The sequence below is a fragment of the Notechis scutatus genome, chromosome 4 (genome assembly GCF_049901735.1).
Source record: "Notechis scutatus isolate UNSWTSFEM ecotype Mainland chromosome 4, rNotScu1.2, whole genome shotgun sequence".
NCBI classification, from domain to species: domain Eukaryota; kingdom Metazoa; phylum Chordata; class Lepidosauria; order Squamata; family Elapidae; genus Notechis; species Notechis scutatus.
In genome coordinates, this window is record NC_142012.1 from 100,561,399 (window position 1) to 100,579,685 (window position 18,287).

The following is an 18,287-nucleotide window of genomic DNA, read 5'->3' on the forward strand; positions in this document are numbered from 1 at the left end:
TTTTAAGAGTACTATCAGCAAGCCACAACCTTGAGGCAATCATGTGCTTCCCCAAAAAGGCTAAGCTTTGCTAATGTGATCTATCTAGTGTGAGTATCAGGGCTCGGCTGCTGAGGGTTCGCAAGGGTTCGGGAGAGCCCCAAGCTAAGATTCTGTGCAGTTCGGAGAACCCTCAAATCCCATTCTTGGCTGGCTCCACCCACCCCACCCTGCCCCTCCCAGGAGTCCCCACGTGGCCTGTTTTGGATGCAGAGACTCAGGGAGGGTGAAAAACGGGCCTCCCGGAAGTTCAGGAAGGCCAGAAATGGGCCTGTTTCCAGCTTCCAGAGAGTCTCCGGAGCAGTGGTGGGATTCAAATTTTTTAACAATCGGTTCTGTGGGCATGGCTTAGTTGGTGGGCATGGCTTGGTGGTCATGTGACTGGCTGGGCGTGGCCAACTCAGCATCACTCACATTGAGGCATGCATCTCCTCGCCTGGCCTCTCGTGACTGTGGGGATGCTGCAAAGTTGTAAGTGTGTAAAACAGTCATAAGTCACTTTTTTCAGTGCCATTGTAACTTTGAATGGTCACTCCACACAAGCAAAGTACCAGCAAAGGAAGGGAAAAAACTCCAGAGAAGTTCCAGAGACAGGAAGTCTAGTCCTGCCAAGAATGTAAGAAGGGTTAACGGAGAGGCAGTTTCTGTAAGCAAGACCAGAATGTTTCCTTCCTGCCTTCCTTACAGGATTAGGCCAGTAATTTCTTCTAACAACCGGTTCTCCGAACTGCTTAGAATATTAACAACCAGTTCCAGCGAATAGGTGCGAACTGATAGAATCCCACCCCTGCCACCATGTCCATGCCCCTCCCAGTCATGCCTCAGGCCCCCCCAATCAAGTTTGACATCCCTGTCCTAGACTCCTCTGAGCTTGGCTGTCTTCTTGCAGGTGTTTCATTATTCAAACTAGGTAACAACATCACTGCCTTTCTTCCTTGCCCTGATTGTTAGAGTTTAGCAATAGCTTTAGTCACAGAGGATGCATGCCTATCAGTGACTCACCCACTTTGTCTACCAATTAGTAATAAATAAGTGTTCTATTTTTATCCTTTTGCACTGTATGCTTGCCTGTCTTTAACTAGCGATTGCTGAGGAGCACAAATATCTTCAGCTGCGAAAGAAAGTTCATCCCAGCTTTATAATATGTCTTTTTTGTGCTCTGTTCTTTCAAAAGCTTGCAGAAGCACTTGTTACCGACTTTTCTTGTTAGTTTTCTCTATGACTTTCTTCGGAAAAAAAAGAAGAAAAAAAAAGGGGGGGAGAGAAAGGGTTTGTGAGAGATGACATTTTTTTGCCTGAATGCTTTATAAAAAAAAAAAAAATCCATAATGGATAATAATGCTTCAAATAATCTGGAAAGCTTTCAGATAAAAGAATAAGCCTTTGATCAATGTTAGCCATTCACCAATCACCTCTAAGCTTGTATTGAAACAATTCGGAATCAGACAGAGTTGCCTTTTTTCTTGAGCAGCAAACTGCCCTGTTTAGACTTCATTAATGAGGCCACAGTTGACACTGCTAACATCCAGCAAGCATTAACAGAGTAGCTTCCTTCTAGGGTAGAAGCATTATTGATGCTGAAAACTTTTTTTTAAAAACGAAGGAGCAATGTAGGAACAGCTTGACAACTCATATATATTCATTATACCCTTACTGGCAGCAAGACAATAATTAAACATAAAGCTTCTTTATGTTTTGTATTTCCCCCCTTTTTATTGCAGAAGATAAGGGGGTGGGAATCCCTATCCATTGATTCAACGAATGTTTTAACCCCACTTGCCAATATAAGTAGAAGACAGAAAAAAAGTCATCTTGACTTTTTCTCTCCTTTCTAAACTTAGTTCTAGGAGCTCCTAAGAATAATTCAGAATTAAGCTCTTCTTCCTTCCTTCCTTCCTTCCTTCCTTCCTTCCTTCCTTCCTTCCTTCCTTCCTTCCTTCCTTCCTTCCTTCCTTCCTTCTTTCTCTTTTTCCTTTCTCTCCCTCCCTTCTTCCTTCCTCCCTTCCTCCCTCTATCTCTCTCTCTGTCCCTCCCTCCCTCCCTCCCCTCCCTCTCTCCCTCTCCTTTATTTAAACAGAACAAAGGAAAGGGAAAAAATCAATAAAAATAAGACAGCAGAGCAAAGCAGCAACATAAATAAGGGCTTCTCATACATTTATGTATGTTTCTAAAGTTTTTGACAACTGTTTCAATAAAGAATGTAATCAGTCATGGATAATTTATGACCATATGTTCTTGATTTCCATTAGAATAATCTGTAGTTTGTTTTGTACACCTAAGAATGGATAGAGTCCTGCCAGTTATACATTTGTCCCAATACCCTCTTTCTCTGTTTTTTCTTTTTCCTCTTTACTGTAATATTTTATGCCTTACTGATCACTGATTGCATTGCTTTCATAGGTGCCTTCATTTTTCCCTGTTCTTTTCTTTTTTGTGATTTTTTTTAAAACCATCACCTCAGCAATGGGCCAGAGCTGTATAAGGTTTCCCCTCATCTCTTCAGTGGCCTTGAAATTTCCTTTCCTGACTGAGATGAGGAGAAAGAGGAGATAGGTCTCATAGCAATGTTGCTACTAATTTAAACAATGGCCAATTTGGGAGCAGTAGCAGGAAAGGAAGTGGTATAGCAGCCACAGTGGTGGGATTCAAATTTTTTTACTACTGGTTCTGTGGGTGTGACTTGGTGGGCATGGCAGGGGAAGGATACTGTAAACCTCCAGTCAGAGGTGGTATTTGCCGGTTCTCTGAACTACTCAAAATTTCCGCTACCGGTTCTCCAGAACTGGTCAGAACCTGCTGAATGCCAGCTCTGAGCCACAGTGGTTTCTCTATCATTCACTGCCTTAGTAGTTGTGTGTTTATGACTTCAGATTCATGACTTGACTACCTTCACATTCATGAGAAAAAACGGCCTCCTCAAGGTTCAGAGAGAAGCTATTAGTTAAAAATGAAAACATATCTCTGCTTTAACAAGCTAAGAGATAAATTTGCTACTTAAAGTGAAAGGATTTAGTTCTTGAGATTTCTTCAACCTGATTCCATTCCTTTTCAATAAATCTTGTTAAAGAAAACTCTGAAAAAAAATCTTTGTTTGAAGTTGGCCATCATGAACTTGATACTCTTCTTTCCTTCTTTAAAAATGAATCCTCTGGTATAGGGTGATTATGTTGTTGTTGTTTTACTCTGAAAGCATGGAGGGAATCAAAATCAAAGATCCATCCCCCTGCACCCATCAGTCCATCACACCCCAATTCCTGCAGATACCGATGCTTCTAACTTTATTGCCTTCACTATTTCCTGGTTTTGTTACAGCCCCACACTTGAAGAGTAAGCTCATTACAGAATTCTGAAGACAACTCTGTTTTGGCATCTTGATTCTTGTTGCCTTTGGGAATCATTTTAGATTCACATAAGAGCATTCTCTAGTTTTTTTCCTATTCAAAAAGAGAATAAGCTTGACAGCCTGTCAAATTAGCTCCAGGCTGCAAATAAGAAAGATCGGGTTGTTGTGCAAAATTCTCTCGGAACTTATCTAAAGAGAGGCTTTAATAAATGGGAGTATGGAAAATAAGACTCATCTTAAAACTATTAAAAGGAAGATTTAAAAAAAATCTAAATGAGCTTTCTCCAATTAGGGTCAGCATTATGGATTTGCAGATTGATGTAAATCACATCCATTTTATGTTCCACTTCAAATGGCAGATTTCTGCCTCAGAAGATAGAATGTTTAATAAAAAAAAACCCTTTGCTAGAGATAAATTTGCTTGTCTGTTTAGGGACACAGGGAAGATTCTTGAATGGTCATATGGACTTTCTATGAGGAAAGAGCAACTGCCTGCAAATAGCACAGTTTTGAGAGCTTTTGCTGTGAATATTAAGAAGCCATGCGGTCCAATTTTTTGGGGCGATGGTGGGAAATGAAGGAGAAATAAAAACGTTAACTAGATTTTGTTGCCAAATCCCAGCTATGGATCTACAGGGAGCAAAATAATAACAATAAAAAATCCAAATATATTCCTAGTAGATTCCTTGATAAAAGTCTTTTCCAAGTTGGAGAAGTTTGTTTTTGAAGTATTAATGCTGTAGTGATCATTCTATGGAAGGTGGTTGTGTTGTCATGCACAAACATTGGTAAATTGGGTATCTTGGGAGCCTCTAATTTCTGCCAGGGATAGAACTTAACGCGTGGCTTTCATTCTCAACCACAACAATTGTCAACCCAAAATTTGGTAATTGATGGAGAGATGGAATTACCATCTTTTCAAACACATAACCAAGCTGGACAAGAACATCTGCAAGGAGAGATAAAAAAAACCAGGAGAGCAACTGGCATCACACAATTGAAACTCTGCCTCTTTTTCACCTCCATCATATATTTGATGTGTGAAAAAAGGGGTCGGGGTTCAATCATGCCGTCATGACTGCCATCTTGACTTTTTTTTTTTAACTCCCCCTTCTAGATTGTCCTTATGGTAGCATATAACAACAAGCCAAATAAATATAATAGTATGTGAAAATTTAAACTGAGTAATAAACCATATTAATTCATGAAATGTAGAAGAAATGGCAGAATCTGAGAGCAGAGTTAAAAGAGGGATCAGCCTAGTTGGACCGTATCTGCCCACCCAAATAATGTTAACCTAACATTATTCTAGCAGGGGCTGTTAGCTGAGAATATTCCTGTGCACAGGCTTGAGTTTAATCAGTGTAATTCAGATTCATGTGTGAATTGGGTCTTTCGTGCCTGATATTAAAGCAATAATCTAAGAAGTCAAAAAAAATAAGTCTACTGATTCTACTTCACAGCTTTCCAGTTCTACACATGTCAGAGGAGATATTAGAACCTAGATTTTTGATCTTTCCCTTTGTGACTGTGGCTGATGGTCCAGTTCACACATAATGCTAAGGAAATTTTGAAGCATGATTTTTAAACAAGCCATACATTACATATAAAATTTAGCATGCATATTAACTTGTTAAGTTGTTATACAATATTTACCTCCATTTGTACACTGCTTAATCCTATGAATCTAAACACAAGACACTTAGTGACAAAGTTGTGTAAACAGCCCTTTTTCTTATCCTCTTTCTCAGGTGCAACTTCTGATCCTCTTTTGCGACCTTCTGACATGGGGAAACTAGATTCACTTAACACTTACTAATTTAAGAACTGCAGATTCAGTTAACAAATATGGTGAGAAAAGTCATAAAATGAGGCAAAACTCACTTAACAAACTTCTCACTTAACAACATAAATTTTGAGCTCAACTGTGATCGTAAGTTGAGGACTACCTGTAATCATCAGATGTCTAGTCTCTAGCAACAATCTGCTCCTCAATGTAAGATCAAGATAGTATGGATAACAATATCCAAGTTGACTCTATCGCTATAAGATTATAGTCAAAGACTTCAGAAATCTGTAGCTTCCTGATGTTGGCTGGTGACTCCCATGATAACTTCCAGCTGTTTTGGCACCTGGACCTGCTGTTGAATGTTGTATCAGCAATTTGTAGATGACACCTTCCTGGCTTAAACTTTAAAAAGTTATTTGATAACTTTGGTTTATTTTGCTCTGGTATGAATATTTTGCCTGTGCCACATTGTTAGATGCTCTCAGTGCAGAAACATTGCCCATTTTATACATATTTGTACAACCATTGTACATATGCATGATCTACATTCATTTAAATGGAAACATTTAAAATAACTTACCAAAAATCGAACTCCATCTATATTTAATGTTTCCACTATTCTGGCGCAATCATGCATCCCAGACTGGAAAAAGGAAAAGGAGAAGGTGATACTACATTCTGTAATTTACGTTTTTTAAATGAAGCACTTGGGACAACAATATTGCCTTTCACGGACATACAGAGGGTAGGTGGAGGGTAGGGGGAAACCAACAGATCCAGTGATGAAAAATGTGTCATGAAGTTATCCTGTGGATGTTGGTGCAAATACTAAGATGGGGCACTTGCATTGACAATCTGTTCATACCTTGAACTTTTAGAAGTCTCTGTGTAACAACTCTATCTTCTATCTGTGTGGTTGCTAGGAGTAAAAATAACTTGATGGCACAGAATGAACAAATGAATGAATGAATGAATGAACGAACCAACCAACCAACCAACCAACCACCAACCAGTCTTCTAGATTCAACTGTTTGGATTTGTTTACGTAGCACTTAACAATTATTTGCTTAACTATGGCTTGTGGACTAAATCCAAGTGGACTAGATTCACATATAAGACCCCACATATACCGCATTTGAGCTTTGAGATTGCAGTAGGACAGTGGTGGGATTCAAAATTTTTTACTACTAGTTCTGTGAGCGTGGCTTGGTGGGCGTGGCAGAGGAAGGATACTGCAAAATCTCCATTCCCTCCCCACTCCTGGGGGAAGGTTACCATTGGTTCTCCGAACTACTCAAAATTTCCACTACCTGTTCTACAGAATTGGTCAGAACCTACTGACACCTCTTCAGCAGGAACCAGAATGTCCACAAACACTTCCCTTGGGGCCTGCCAGTCTCTATGACTCACTTAATTTAAACAAAATATTTTTTTTAAAAGGCCAGGAAGCAAGGATGGGTAGCATAATGCAAAGTGGCAGGTGTATCATTTTTTTGTCCTGAAAGATATATAGCCCCTTTTATTCTTAGTATATATAAAGGCTCCTTGGCTGCAGTCAAGTGTTCTTTTTGGAAGTGCCCCATCCTTGTCTAAAAGAGAGAAAGGTGAAAGGATTGATAGTATTTTGGAGTGAAGAAGGAGAGAGAGAGGGAGGTAGCAACCTTAATAGTTTACCTTCTGGTCAATGGACTTCTTATGGTAGCTTTTTTTCAACATGCCCATGAGGTGGCTATTGGCCAAAAGATTTGGAGATCACTGCCTTAAGGAGGAGCCTTAGTCCTTGTCTCATTCACATTTCTGGGTAAGTCATCCAACCTACAACTATCTCCTATGTACATGGGTACGGAAGCTGGACTTCAAGTTCTCCTATGGCAGTGCTTCTCAAACCTGGGTGAATTACCCAAAGTATAGTAAAAGTGGGTTTTCTTTGGATAACAACTCAGAAATGAGGACACAGATAAACCTCAAGTGCTTCAACTACCCTCTAAAACAGTGATCCCCAACCTTTTTTACGCCGTGGCCCGGTATCCCCAACCTTTTTTATGGCGTGGCCCGGTACCGACATCAGCTGGGTGCCGCCATCTTGTTTTGATGAACAAGTGCTTCCGGTGAGCTCACCAGAAGCACTTTTTCATCAAAACAAGATGGCGGCGCTGCGCTCGTGAGCTTTTCCAGGTAGAAATGGCTTTCTGCCGAAAAGCTCACCGGAAGCGCTAGGTGCCGCCATCTTGTTTTGATGAAAAGTGCTTCCGGTGAGCTTTCTACCCGGAAAAGCTCACCGGAAGCACTTTTTCATCAAAACAAGATGGCGGCGCCAGCAAGCCAGCGGCCCGGTAGGACTTGTTCCACGGACCGGTGGTTAGGGACCCCTGCTCTAAAAGGATGCAGATTACCAGCAAGGAATATAAATCCTTCCATTCCCCACTATCCTGTCAGAGCTGAAGAAACTTCTTGGATGAGAAGTGAAACGTTTCAAAAGAAAAAAACAAGAAAGTCTAATTGCTTCCTGAAAAAAAGCACCTTTGGGGCAACCATGACCTGGATGACTGAGAATCTTTGCAAACTCAAAAATTCATTACTGAACCACAACAGGGGCATTTATCTTGACTTAAACTGTTTTAGCTGGGTAAAAAGGACTTTCTGATGAGCCGTTTTGGTTAATAAAGGAAAAAAAATTGGGAACTCCTGTCCTATGGACATCCTGCTGCACCCAAAGATGCTATGGCTTGCATTGCATGTCTAAAGAGATTCAAGGAGGGTCCAGAGAGAATATAAATTTAGCACAAGGTTCTTCATGTGGTGGTAGGGCAATTGAGGATTTATTTCAAAGGTTTATAACATATTAGTGTTTTTTTTAATTACCCTCTGGTGCGTGGACATCTCCCCGCAAACTCCCTCCCCCTTTTTTTGCATGTCTAGTTCTTAAAGAGGAAGTTAGTAGTCATGGAAAATGTAATAGTGCAAACATTCAGCAAATTGGATAAAAGGCAAATTTAAAATAAATGTATCAGGACTGAAAAGGTTATTTTTTTAAAAATTAAAAAAATGCAATGGATTATACAGAGGGAGAAAATAAGCATCTTCTACACATAGACATACTCTGAAGATTACTCACGCATCTGTAAACATGCAGTTTATATTTCAGATTACTTTCACGCTCATTATCAGGATGGCAAATGATGCTGAATGGGGAGTAGCAATAGTCCTGGGCAGCTAAGAGGACAATCTATTGGCCTTGTATTTTCTTTCTCTCTTTCACCTATTTAATTCAACCTCTCTTTCATATTACACCACTTAGTAAATTGATTTTAATAGTATTTACTGAATGAATCAGGATGTGGCCTTTTTAGAATAAGCACGTTCAGTTGATTGCAACATTCTTAGAAGAAGAGAACTTACATGATTGTGATTAATTTATTAATACTGCACCCTTCTGATGTAACTAATTCAGATCAACTTCCTACAGAGTGCTATAGAATATAAAGATAAGTACTAATGACTTTAACATTACACTACAGAACAAACAGACAGAAGAGAACATTTATTAATATGTCTAGAAGAAGGATTGGCCTATTAGGACTTTTGAGTCCTAGGACTCTCTGTTGGGATAGGAAAGTTGGCTAAATTGCCTTGATCTCCTCCTGCAATATATCTTTAATTCTCACCCAAATATATATGCTTGCTGTGAGGATGACACATGGAATTTGTTCAGTTCTGGTCTTAAAGAAGCCCAGCACCACATCCATTTCAGATTAGATAGTTCTTATCCCTCTCTCCCATCGTCTTAATCTTGATCTATCAACACTATAAAATATTTATGGAAAGCTAGGGTGTGTCTGCCCTTACAAAATGGCCTGTCTGGTTGCCACACTCCAAAAAGGAAATTGCAAAACTGATGAGAATACAAGATAGGAGCCATTTTTTTTTTTCCCTAAAGAGAAAAACATGAGGTAAAGGAGATGTAATTGAGTCATATAAGCTTGGTAGGGGAAAATAGATCAGGACTTTTCACATTCCAATATTACAATCCAGGATTTTTCAATGAACATAACTAATGGAAAATTCTGCACAATAAATCAGTCAGTCAGCCAATCAATCAATCATTGTTCATTTAGATCAAGGTGGAGAACTATGGCTACCCCCCCTTCAATCCCTGGATTTCAACACATCTGGACTTCAATTCCCAGAATTCCTGAGCCAACATGGCTGGCTCAGAAATGCTGGGAGTTGAAGTCCACAAGTCATAAGGAGTTCCACACCCTTGATTTAGATTATAATCTATGGAATTCAGTGCCATCAGTTTTAAGAGTGGTCACAAGAATTTACGGAGGATGCAGCTATCAATTTTTACTTTCAATGAAAGCTATTATTATCTCCAGCATCAAAGAGAATCTGCATCTCAGTGCTAGTTGCTAGGCAATGAACTGGATTTCATTTATATCCTGCTTAAGGGTTTCCCCTTTAGCTTCTGGTTTTCAGTGCTGGGACAGAATTAGATGGATGTTATATAAGAGAGTGCACAATTTTTCAATTTCAAGTTTTTGAAACTTCTGAGACAATTATTTTGAAGCTGAAGCTATTGTTTTGAGCTTAAGACTATTTTGAACTCAAAATACTTTGAATTCCTGGTATTTTACATATCCTCAGACTTTTGTTTGATCCAATTTAATCTTGTGTTCAAACCTCATTTAAATCTAGTACGAATTAGTAGTCCTGCTATGAAGCTGTTGTTCTAAACAAGTTTTTGCAAACACAGATCTCTTATTTTCCACATGAAGGGCATATTAAAACAGCAATATAAATATCTGTTATATAGCACATGTGAAAGTGTAACAATATTCCATGGACATGTACTATTGGATATCACACTAAAATATTAATTATGCTAGTCTTTGACTAACAAGCTTAGTATCTATTGGAAAGTATTTTAGGAGACTACTAAATAAAATGATGATGTGTGCACAAAGATGCCTTTAATTCATATTTGGAAGAGATAAGTAGATCATACACTGTATATAGACTTAATCATATTTAATGGCTTTGAAATACAGAAAGCTTAATTTTATTTAGTCATGACTGAATTAGTCCCATTGATTTTAATGGCTTTTCTGTTGTGTGACTGGATTCAGTTCAATATAGTTGCAAATGGTTCTGCTACAGGCAGTAAAATAACACACACCCTGTGGACTTTTAATTGCTTGCATATGTTTAATTTTATTGATGATGGATGTTTATTAGTTTAGAGCTCTCCCCAAACAGGTTCTAGTAGCTGCCTATTAACCTTCAGACAACTCCCAGCAGTGGTTAAATATATGTCTCCTTGTCTTGTATTGATTCGTTTTACTTTACTCTTGATTTTAATATATCTAATATCACTTTATGTTTTATCATATGATAAAATGTAATATAATTCTGAGGAAACAATGCATTTTCAGCATGATTACCACTCCTTTAATAATAGCCCTTCTCAAATCCTGACAAGAAGTCCTTACCAAAGATTGATTAATCCAACAGTTAACTTTATAGATTTAATTGAATTTATAAGCTGTCCAATTCCAGTGCACTCTGATACTTAGTTGGAAAACTGAAACTGCTTTGTGTCTGTAGAAACCTCATTTCTCAGTTCTCAATGACTATGGACATTGGCTGTGCTATCTGGGAATTTTGGGAACCGGAGTCCCAATATATTTGAGGAATGCTTGGCTCAGGAAAGCTGAATTAGTGTTTCCCAAATTACAGCCAGGCTTGAATGACAAGGAGTTTTCTAGGATTGTGTGATTATGAGATTATGACAAGTTTTTAAGATGACTGTGGAGATTTTCAATCATCCAGGTCATGGTTGTGTCGCAAAGGGGATTTTTCAAAATGCAACTGGACTTAGTTTTTCCTTGAAGACACTTTTGCTTCTCGTCCAAGAAGCTTCTTCAGTTCTGATGAAACTTCTCAGAAGTTTCATTCAGCTCTAACCTCTTCCCCACCTTCTATCTCTCCCTCTCGGCTCCCTTTCCCCAGAACCAGGATTGTCACCCTTTCTTTCTTAATTTGAAAAGTTTAACTCTGGGGCAGACAGGACCCTTTCTTGAATGAACAGAAAGAAACATTTAGCTGAATCAATCCTATTTAATTGAATCCACGTTCCTTTCGTTGCAGAGGGTTTCTACCAAACACAAATAAAACTAGATACACTATATACCCTTATGCCTGGTAGTGTATTCTTGGAAGATGCCCAACTTTCCAAATCTAATAAAGAGATTATAAATGTATTAACCGATTAATACAAGAAGACTGCTGCTGGCATTTTCTGCTCTCAGTTGCATCTAAAAGCTTGCCTCTGCCTTATTACCTCTTGGAGTGAAACCACCAATAGAAAGAAAGACAGAAACTTGATCTATTCTGGACCATCAGTCAAGTAGAGCACTTCAGTACCTGTCTTAGAAGATCAGCCACCTGTAGAGAGGTCCAGGTCTCAAATTCTTCTCGCAAGGGAAGCTTCGTAGTCATTGTGGGCCCCTGCCGGGAAGAATTGAGATGTTTCTGGTAATGCTAGAACTAATTTGGTTCACTAAACATAAATGACTGAATTCTGGAAGTCATTAGAGGAAGTTCCTCTGCAATTCCCCCCACCTCCCCTCCTCTTTGTGGTCATTGCTTAAAGTCATACCGCTCTTTAAAGTGACTCAGGGACAATCAAGATGCCAAAATTTTGGAGGAGATGAACTGACCGTCATTCCATTTAAAAATTGAGATGAATTTTAATTACCTTAACACAGCCTGCCAAACAGACAAAGTTCCCACTATTAATCTGAAATTTAAAACAGTTTGAGGTATATCTCTAACCAATCATTTACCAAGTTTCTTTTTCAGTAATATAAGATTGGGCAGCTATTTGAGGCCAAGAGTCACATTGTGCAACGTATGGAGATCAACATGCACACTGATGCTGATTGCTACAAAAGGGGAAAGTGAGCAGAGTTAGAGGTTAAAAAAACCCCAATGAAATAAAAAATTGAATTAAATTAAAATCCTTTTTATCTCCTCCAAACAATTATGATAATCTTTTAAATCCAACAGAAAAAAATATGTAGCTTAGGGTCCAAATGAGAAGTCCACAGTCTTTCAAATACAACTCCTTATTATTCATGTCTTAATACAGCTTTTCATTTAATTGATTTATTGTTTTGCTGGCTTCGACATATTTCAGCTTTATTAATTATTATATCATTCCTTAATAAGCTTGGGCAAAATGTTCTGGCCTTCAAATGTTCTGAGCTTAGAATAGCTGGTTTTGAATATTCAGAGCGCTCCTCAGGTTCCAGAGTTCGATGCCAAAAATGGTCTTTTGTTACATATACTTTTGAGTCTTCCAGCATCCTGCAAATTGGGGGTTTGCTTTTTTTCAGTCCTTCAAGCCATGGAGACTGCATTAAGCCAAAGGGAAAAAAAAAAAAAGGAAAAACCCAACAAGCATGCATTCAGTCTCTGCTGCCATATGCTGATGCTAATTGAAGGGATGAGGGGATAACTACAGAGTCAATTTAAGTGCAGCTTCACTGCTGAGAATTATTCCGGAATGCTGCTTTTCAAAATAAAACACAAGTCAGACATCATAGAAGGACCGAGAGTCTGAGCTACAGGGTCAAGCCAACGGTTGCCTAATGGGGTGGCCTCCTCTGTAGAATTAGTACTGTAAAGTGATATGTTTTAAACTAGCTACTTAAGCAGTGTGGGGTCTACAGATCATGGGTTCCACTGTAACACTCTGGCATGTCGTATTTGGTTTTTCGAGCAGATTATCAAATGCAAAAATGTGCCTCGTATATAAAGAGCAGTTCAGAGGTGGTATTCAGCAGGTTCTGAGCAGTTCTGGAAAACCGGTAGCAGAGATTTTCAGTAGTTCGGAGAACCGGTAGCGGAAATTTTCAGTAGTTCAGAATACCACCTCTGACTGGCCCTGCCCCCATCTATTCTCTGCCTCCTGGGTCCCAGCTGATCGGCTGGGTCTTCTTTTGTTGCCCTGCACAGGAGAACGGAGCTGGAAAGCAGGTTAGTGGGGTGGGGCGGGAATGGGGATTTTTACAATATCCTTCCCCTGCCACGCCCACCAAGCCATGCCCACAGAACGGTAGTGAAAAAATTTGAATCCCACCACTGGACCAGTTGCTTGCCATAGAGAACCAGCGTACATTGTGATTAAGGTGTTGGATTCGGAGTGGGAAGGTAGGATGATGAACCTGAGTTTCTGAACCACAGAAACTCAGAAGTGAATTTGGACCAGTCATTTTCGCTCAGCCCAAACTATCTCATGGTGGGGAAGTGAACACAGGTAGCCCTGGACTTACAACATAGGGACCATTCAAAGTTACAACAGCGCTGAAAAAAAGTGACTGGTGACCATTTTTTTCACAGTTATGGCCTTTGAAGCCTCTCCAAGATCATGTGATCAAAATTCAGAACTTGACAACGGGTTCACACTTATGACCTTTGCTGTGTCTCCAGGTCATGTGATTCCCCTTTTACAACCTTCTGATCAGCGAAGTCAATGGGGGAAGCCAGGTTCACTTAACAACCGGGTTACAAACTTATCAACTCCAGTGATTTGCTTAACCATTGTGGCCAAGAAAGGGAGTAAAATGGGGGCAAAACTCACTTAACTAACATCTCACTAAACAACAGAAATTTTGGGCTTAATTGTGGTCGTAAGTTGAGGACTACCTGTACCATGTACGGCAACTTGACGCAAAATATAAATGAATACATGAATGATCAGGGGCAAAATGATGTTGCTTTTGTTTCTTGGGCTTTGAAACAGGTTGCCAAATGCAACTGATTCCCAACATTTGTGTAGAAATCTAGATGTTTGCACTCATAGTGATTTCTACGTGAAAATGAAACTTTTCTCCAAGCTACATACCCTGAAAGATATAAGCCCATAATAATATGATCTTTTTAGTTGTCTTCTTGGAATTGGAAGATATACTGACTGGTTCATGCATTATGTCTTACATCGGTTTTTTTATGCCAGAAAATGTGTTATCATCTCTGGCACATTGCATCGCATTCCAGTGCACTGGTTAGTAGTACTTAGCAATATCACACTGTCCCACAATAGAAGACAACAAGCTCTCATTCAACTATAGTCAAGAATGTTGAACAACAAGGCCCTCCCTATTCACCAGGACAATGCTCAGCCCATCGCAAGATTGAAATCCCATAGGCCAGCTTGGAAAACAGTTAGTCATTTGACATCTACCCAGTTTCAGAATGTCTGGAGAGAGGAATGGTCCGAGATACCTTCCTGTGGCCTAATTGTTGGAGAACCCTCTACCACACGGTTTTAACTTGCCCTCACTTTGCCTGGAGCAAAATTGAACAGAATTACATGTGATACTGGAAGAAGTGCCTCTGACCTGTATCAGTAGGTATGGAAAATTTCCCCTTGTTGCAATTGTGGTACTGATATGCAAACCATTTAACATATTGTGCAAGATTGGCCAAAAAGGGCACTTTTTGGGAGCCTGTGAGTTTTATTCCTTGCATTAGGTACAAAGGAAGCTCTGGTTCTTTAGAACAGGGGTCCCAACCCCCGGTCTGTGGACTGGTACTCGTTTATGGCATGCCAGTAACCGGTCCACTAAACAAGTCAAGCCCCATCCAGGGGATGCAGGCAGGGGAGGGCTTCAAAATTTTTAGCAAAAGATTCTCTGCCCAGTTGCTGGGTGAGCATGGCCATAGTGGGCGTGGCCTACTATGCAGCATGGCGGGGGTGTGTGATGCATTTTTGCCCTCCCCGGGCTCCGGAGGCTTTTCTCTAGCCTCTGGGAGCACAAAAACAGCCCCCCCCCATTTCTGGACACTCTCTGGAAGCCAGAAACGGGCCCATTTCCAGCCTTCCTGAACTTCCGGGAGGCCCATTTTTTGCCCTCCCTGAGCCTCCGTGCACGCCCTGCACTTACTTGCATCCAAAATGGGCTGGGAGGGGCAGGGCGGGGCGGGTGGGGATAGCCAGGAGTGGGATTTGGGGGTTCTCCAAACTGCACACAAGCTTAACTAGGGGATCCCCCGAACCCCTACAAACCCCCAGCAGCCCACCCCTGGTGCAGGCAGTAGGCAAAACCATACCCCCTCCGGTCTGTGGAGAAACCTTTCTCCACAGAACTGGTCCCTGGTGCCCAAAAGGTTGGGAGCCACCCTGGCTCCGCAAAGGGGAAAAAAGTCACGATATGTCATGTGACGGCATCGTGACGTGACAAGTTTGACACCCATGATATAGTACCTTCAATTTTTAGACAATATACAGTAGGTCTCAGTTTAGAATCAAGAATAGGCAGTGGAGCAACTCGGTGGGAGAAAGGCAGGGGTGGGATTCTACCGGTTCGCACCTATTCACTAGAACTGGTTGTTAACATTCTGAGCAGTTCAAAGAACTGGTTGTTACGAGAAATTACTGGCCTAATCCTGTAAGGAAGGCAGGAAGGAAACATTCTGGTGTTGCTTACAGAAACTGCCTCTCCATTAACCCTTATTACATTCTTGGCAGAACTAGACTTCCTGTCTCAGGAACGTCTCTGGAGTTTTTTTCCCCTCCTTTGTTGGTACTTTGCTTGTGTGGAGTGACCATTCAAAGTTACAATGGCACTGAAAAAAGTGACTTATGACTGTTTTTCACACTTACAACTGTTGCAGCATCCCCACAGTCACAAGAGGCCAGGCGAGGAGATGTGTGCCTCGATGTGAATGATACTGAGTTGGCCACACCCAGCCAGTCATATGACCACCAAGCCATGCTCACCAACAAAGCCACGCCCTCAGAACCGGTTGTTAAAAAATTTGAATCCCACCCCTGGAGAAAGGGAAGAACCCCCAAAGCTGAAGGGTGATTTGTATAACCTGGTCTAAGATGGTATCCCCAACCAGAGGGTCTTTTATCCTTTAGTGCTACAAAACCCCTTTTTCTTTTTAAAAAAGAAACACATGCATCCCATTGAAAGTAAAGAAGATTCAGTGAAACCTTACCATTCCAGAATAAAGCTGCAGCAATTATGCGAAACATTTTGACAAAGGTCAGCTTGTTGGGTCTGGGAACCCTGAGTCATTGTGACACAACGATTGTAAAATTTTCCATAAAGATTGAAGAATGAGGATATTCCATTCCACATCCTGCTTCTCTTCTTCCTGTTTAACTCTCCCCCTCTTTATTTTTAAGAACTAAAATTGAATGGAGTTACATCAAAGTCTGCTCTTTATCTACCAGTTTGCAGTTTCTGTATTCAAAGTGAGTGAGGCAGGCCAAATACTGAAAACCAACTATTTTAAACTCTTTTTCCACTTACAGGAAGCAAATTCCTTATTCTTGTTTACATGGCTTGACTACTTTAGTCATTAAAGCAATGTCTTACTGTACCCATTAATGCAGCACTTAATTGGAAATTACACTGCTTCTTGCTAAATTGTAACCAAGTTGCTCTCATGGCTATTTCACATATGAAATATACAGCAGCCTTTAAAATTAATATTGACATTGCACTAGGGGCCACTACGATGAACACACTGTTTTATATTCCTATAGCCAAAATACATGTCTTTCATTAAAGTATTCCAAAGCAAAATAACCACATAAGGATGTACACTATTAAAGAGCAATTCACCACATACAAATACAAATAGCTGTGATCTTGTTTTCAAATGCTTAAAACCCCATGGAGTTTGCTATCATGGTTATTCTTCTGAAAGCTGCACCTTCTATATGTGTTTAGAGAATGATTGATGGGTAAACTATGCCGTGCAGCAAAGGAAAGGAGAAAGAAAAGGAGAAGGAGGAGGAGATGGATATTGGAGAAGGAGAAGAAATCTTATAATCATCAATGTATTCAGATTGTACAGAATTCTCTGCCAAAACCTCTGGAAGAGTTGTTAACTGTTTTCTTTGTGCCTCAGTAGAGCTAAACATTCTGTTTTAAAGTCCAATTTCCCATTCTGTAATGATCATTAATTAGGGAAATTAACTTAACTTTATTGATTGTGCAAGTGTCTTTTTGACCTGCAGAAATAAGCACTTGATTTTATTGGCAATGAAAGGGAACATTACAGCAGAGGAGGAAGTAAAATAGGACTACAGTAAAATATTGTATGCCACATACAAAAACCCGCTATTACCTCCAATATAGGATGGGCAAAAATCTGGCCTATTACCTATTGATTTCCAATTTCCTTCTGTCCTAGCCATTTTTTGGGAATGCTGTAGTCCTTTCCTGCTTTGGACTCAGAAAAACATTGGATGGTCAGTATATATTGATATAGTGATGAATGACAAAGCTACATGACAATCACAGGGCCACTTGAGAGATTACAGCACTGTAATTTTGCCAAGTCTGCATGTGGTGATTCTGTCAATCTGGTTGCTTGACAATGTGAATGAAGTAAAAGTTGATATTGACTGATATTCACTGGAGATGGTAGAGAGTCAGAAGAAGGATGTGCTTAGATCAGTAATAGCTTGGTGAAGCTGGTGGGCTTTGCACAGGATATCAACTGAAGGGCTGTACCATCTTTCTGTGTTTAAGATTTCCCCATCTGGATATTAGAAAAGGCAAAGCTTACGTGATTGAAAAAAGAAAGACTGGTTGCAGTCATGTTTAATACGATTGTGATTCTGCAAATTGCCTAAGAATCTTAATCATATTCATCCTGTGTTTCACTGCTGTTTATTTAAACCTGAAACTAGGTCACTCCTTCGTCCTGCACTTGGCACCCCTCCTGTACCCACTCTAATCGAAGGAGAGCAGCATTTTGAAAATAAAGAAATTCTGGATTCCAGGAAACATAGAGGGAAGATCCAATACCTCGTTGCCTGGAAACATTTTGCCCCTGCATAGCCTGAATGGGTGGATGAAAGGGAAAGACACACGAAATGAATGATATTATGAACTAGGTTTTGTAAAAGTTGAGGTTTGCTCGAAAAGGATGACGTTTATTATTAAAGTCTAATAAGGAGTTAACAATAATATAACATAATATGCATAGTTGATCTATATAATATGAATTTTAATTTTAATTTAGAAGGGAAAGACTGTTGATATCGTGCACAAAAGATATGTACGAACTGACACACTGTACAAT

The 18,287-nt window shown here is 40.0% G+C and overlaps 1 protein-coding gene across 3 annotated transcripts in view; it reads right to left on the minus strand.

The window, feature by feature from the left end:
* The window catches only part of BLNK (B cell linker), a 124,034-nt gene extending 107,767 nt beyond the window's left edge, over positions 1-16,267 (minus strand). The window contains exons 1-3 of one of the 3 annotated variants that reach the window (XM_087964248.1): positions 16,185-16,267; positions 11,598-11,681; positions 5,752-5,814 (exon numbers count right to left, since the gene is read on the minus strand). In XM_087964248.1, coding sequence (XP_087820374.1) covers positions 5,752-5,814; positions 11,598-11,681; positions 16,185-16,187 — 150 coding nt within the window. In that variant the 5' untranslated portion in view covers positions 16,188-16,267. Of the gene's footprint in view, positions 1-5,751; positions 5,815-11,597; positions 11,746-16,184 lie in introns of those variants that run through there. The other 2 variants (XM_087964246.1, XM_087964245.1) reach the window with 2 other exon arrangements.
* Positions 16,268-18,287: the final 2,020 nt, after the last annotated feature.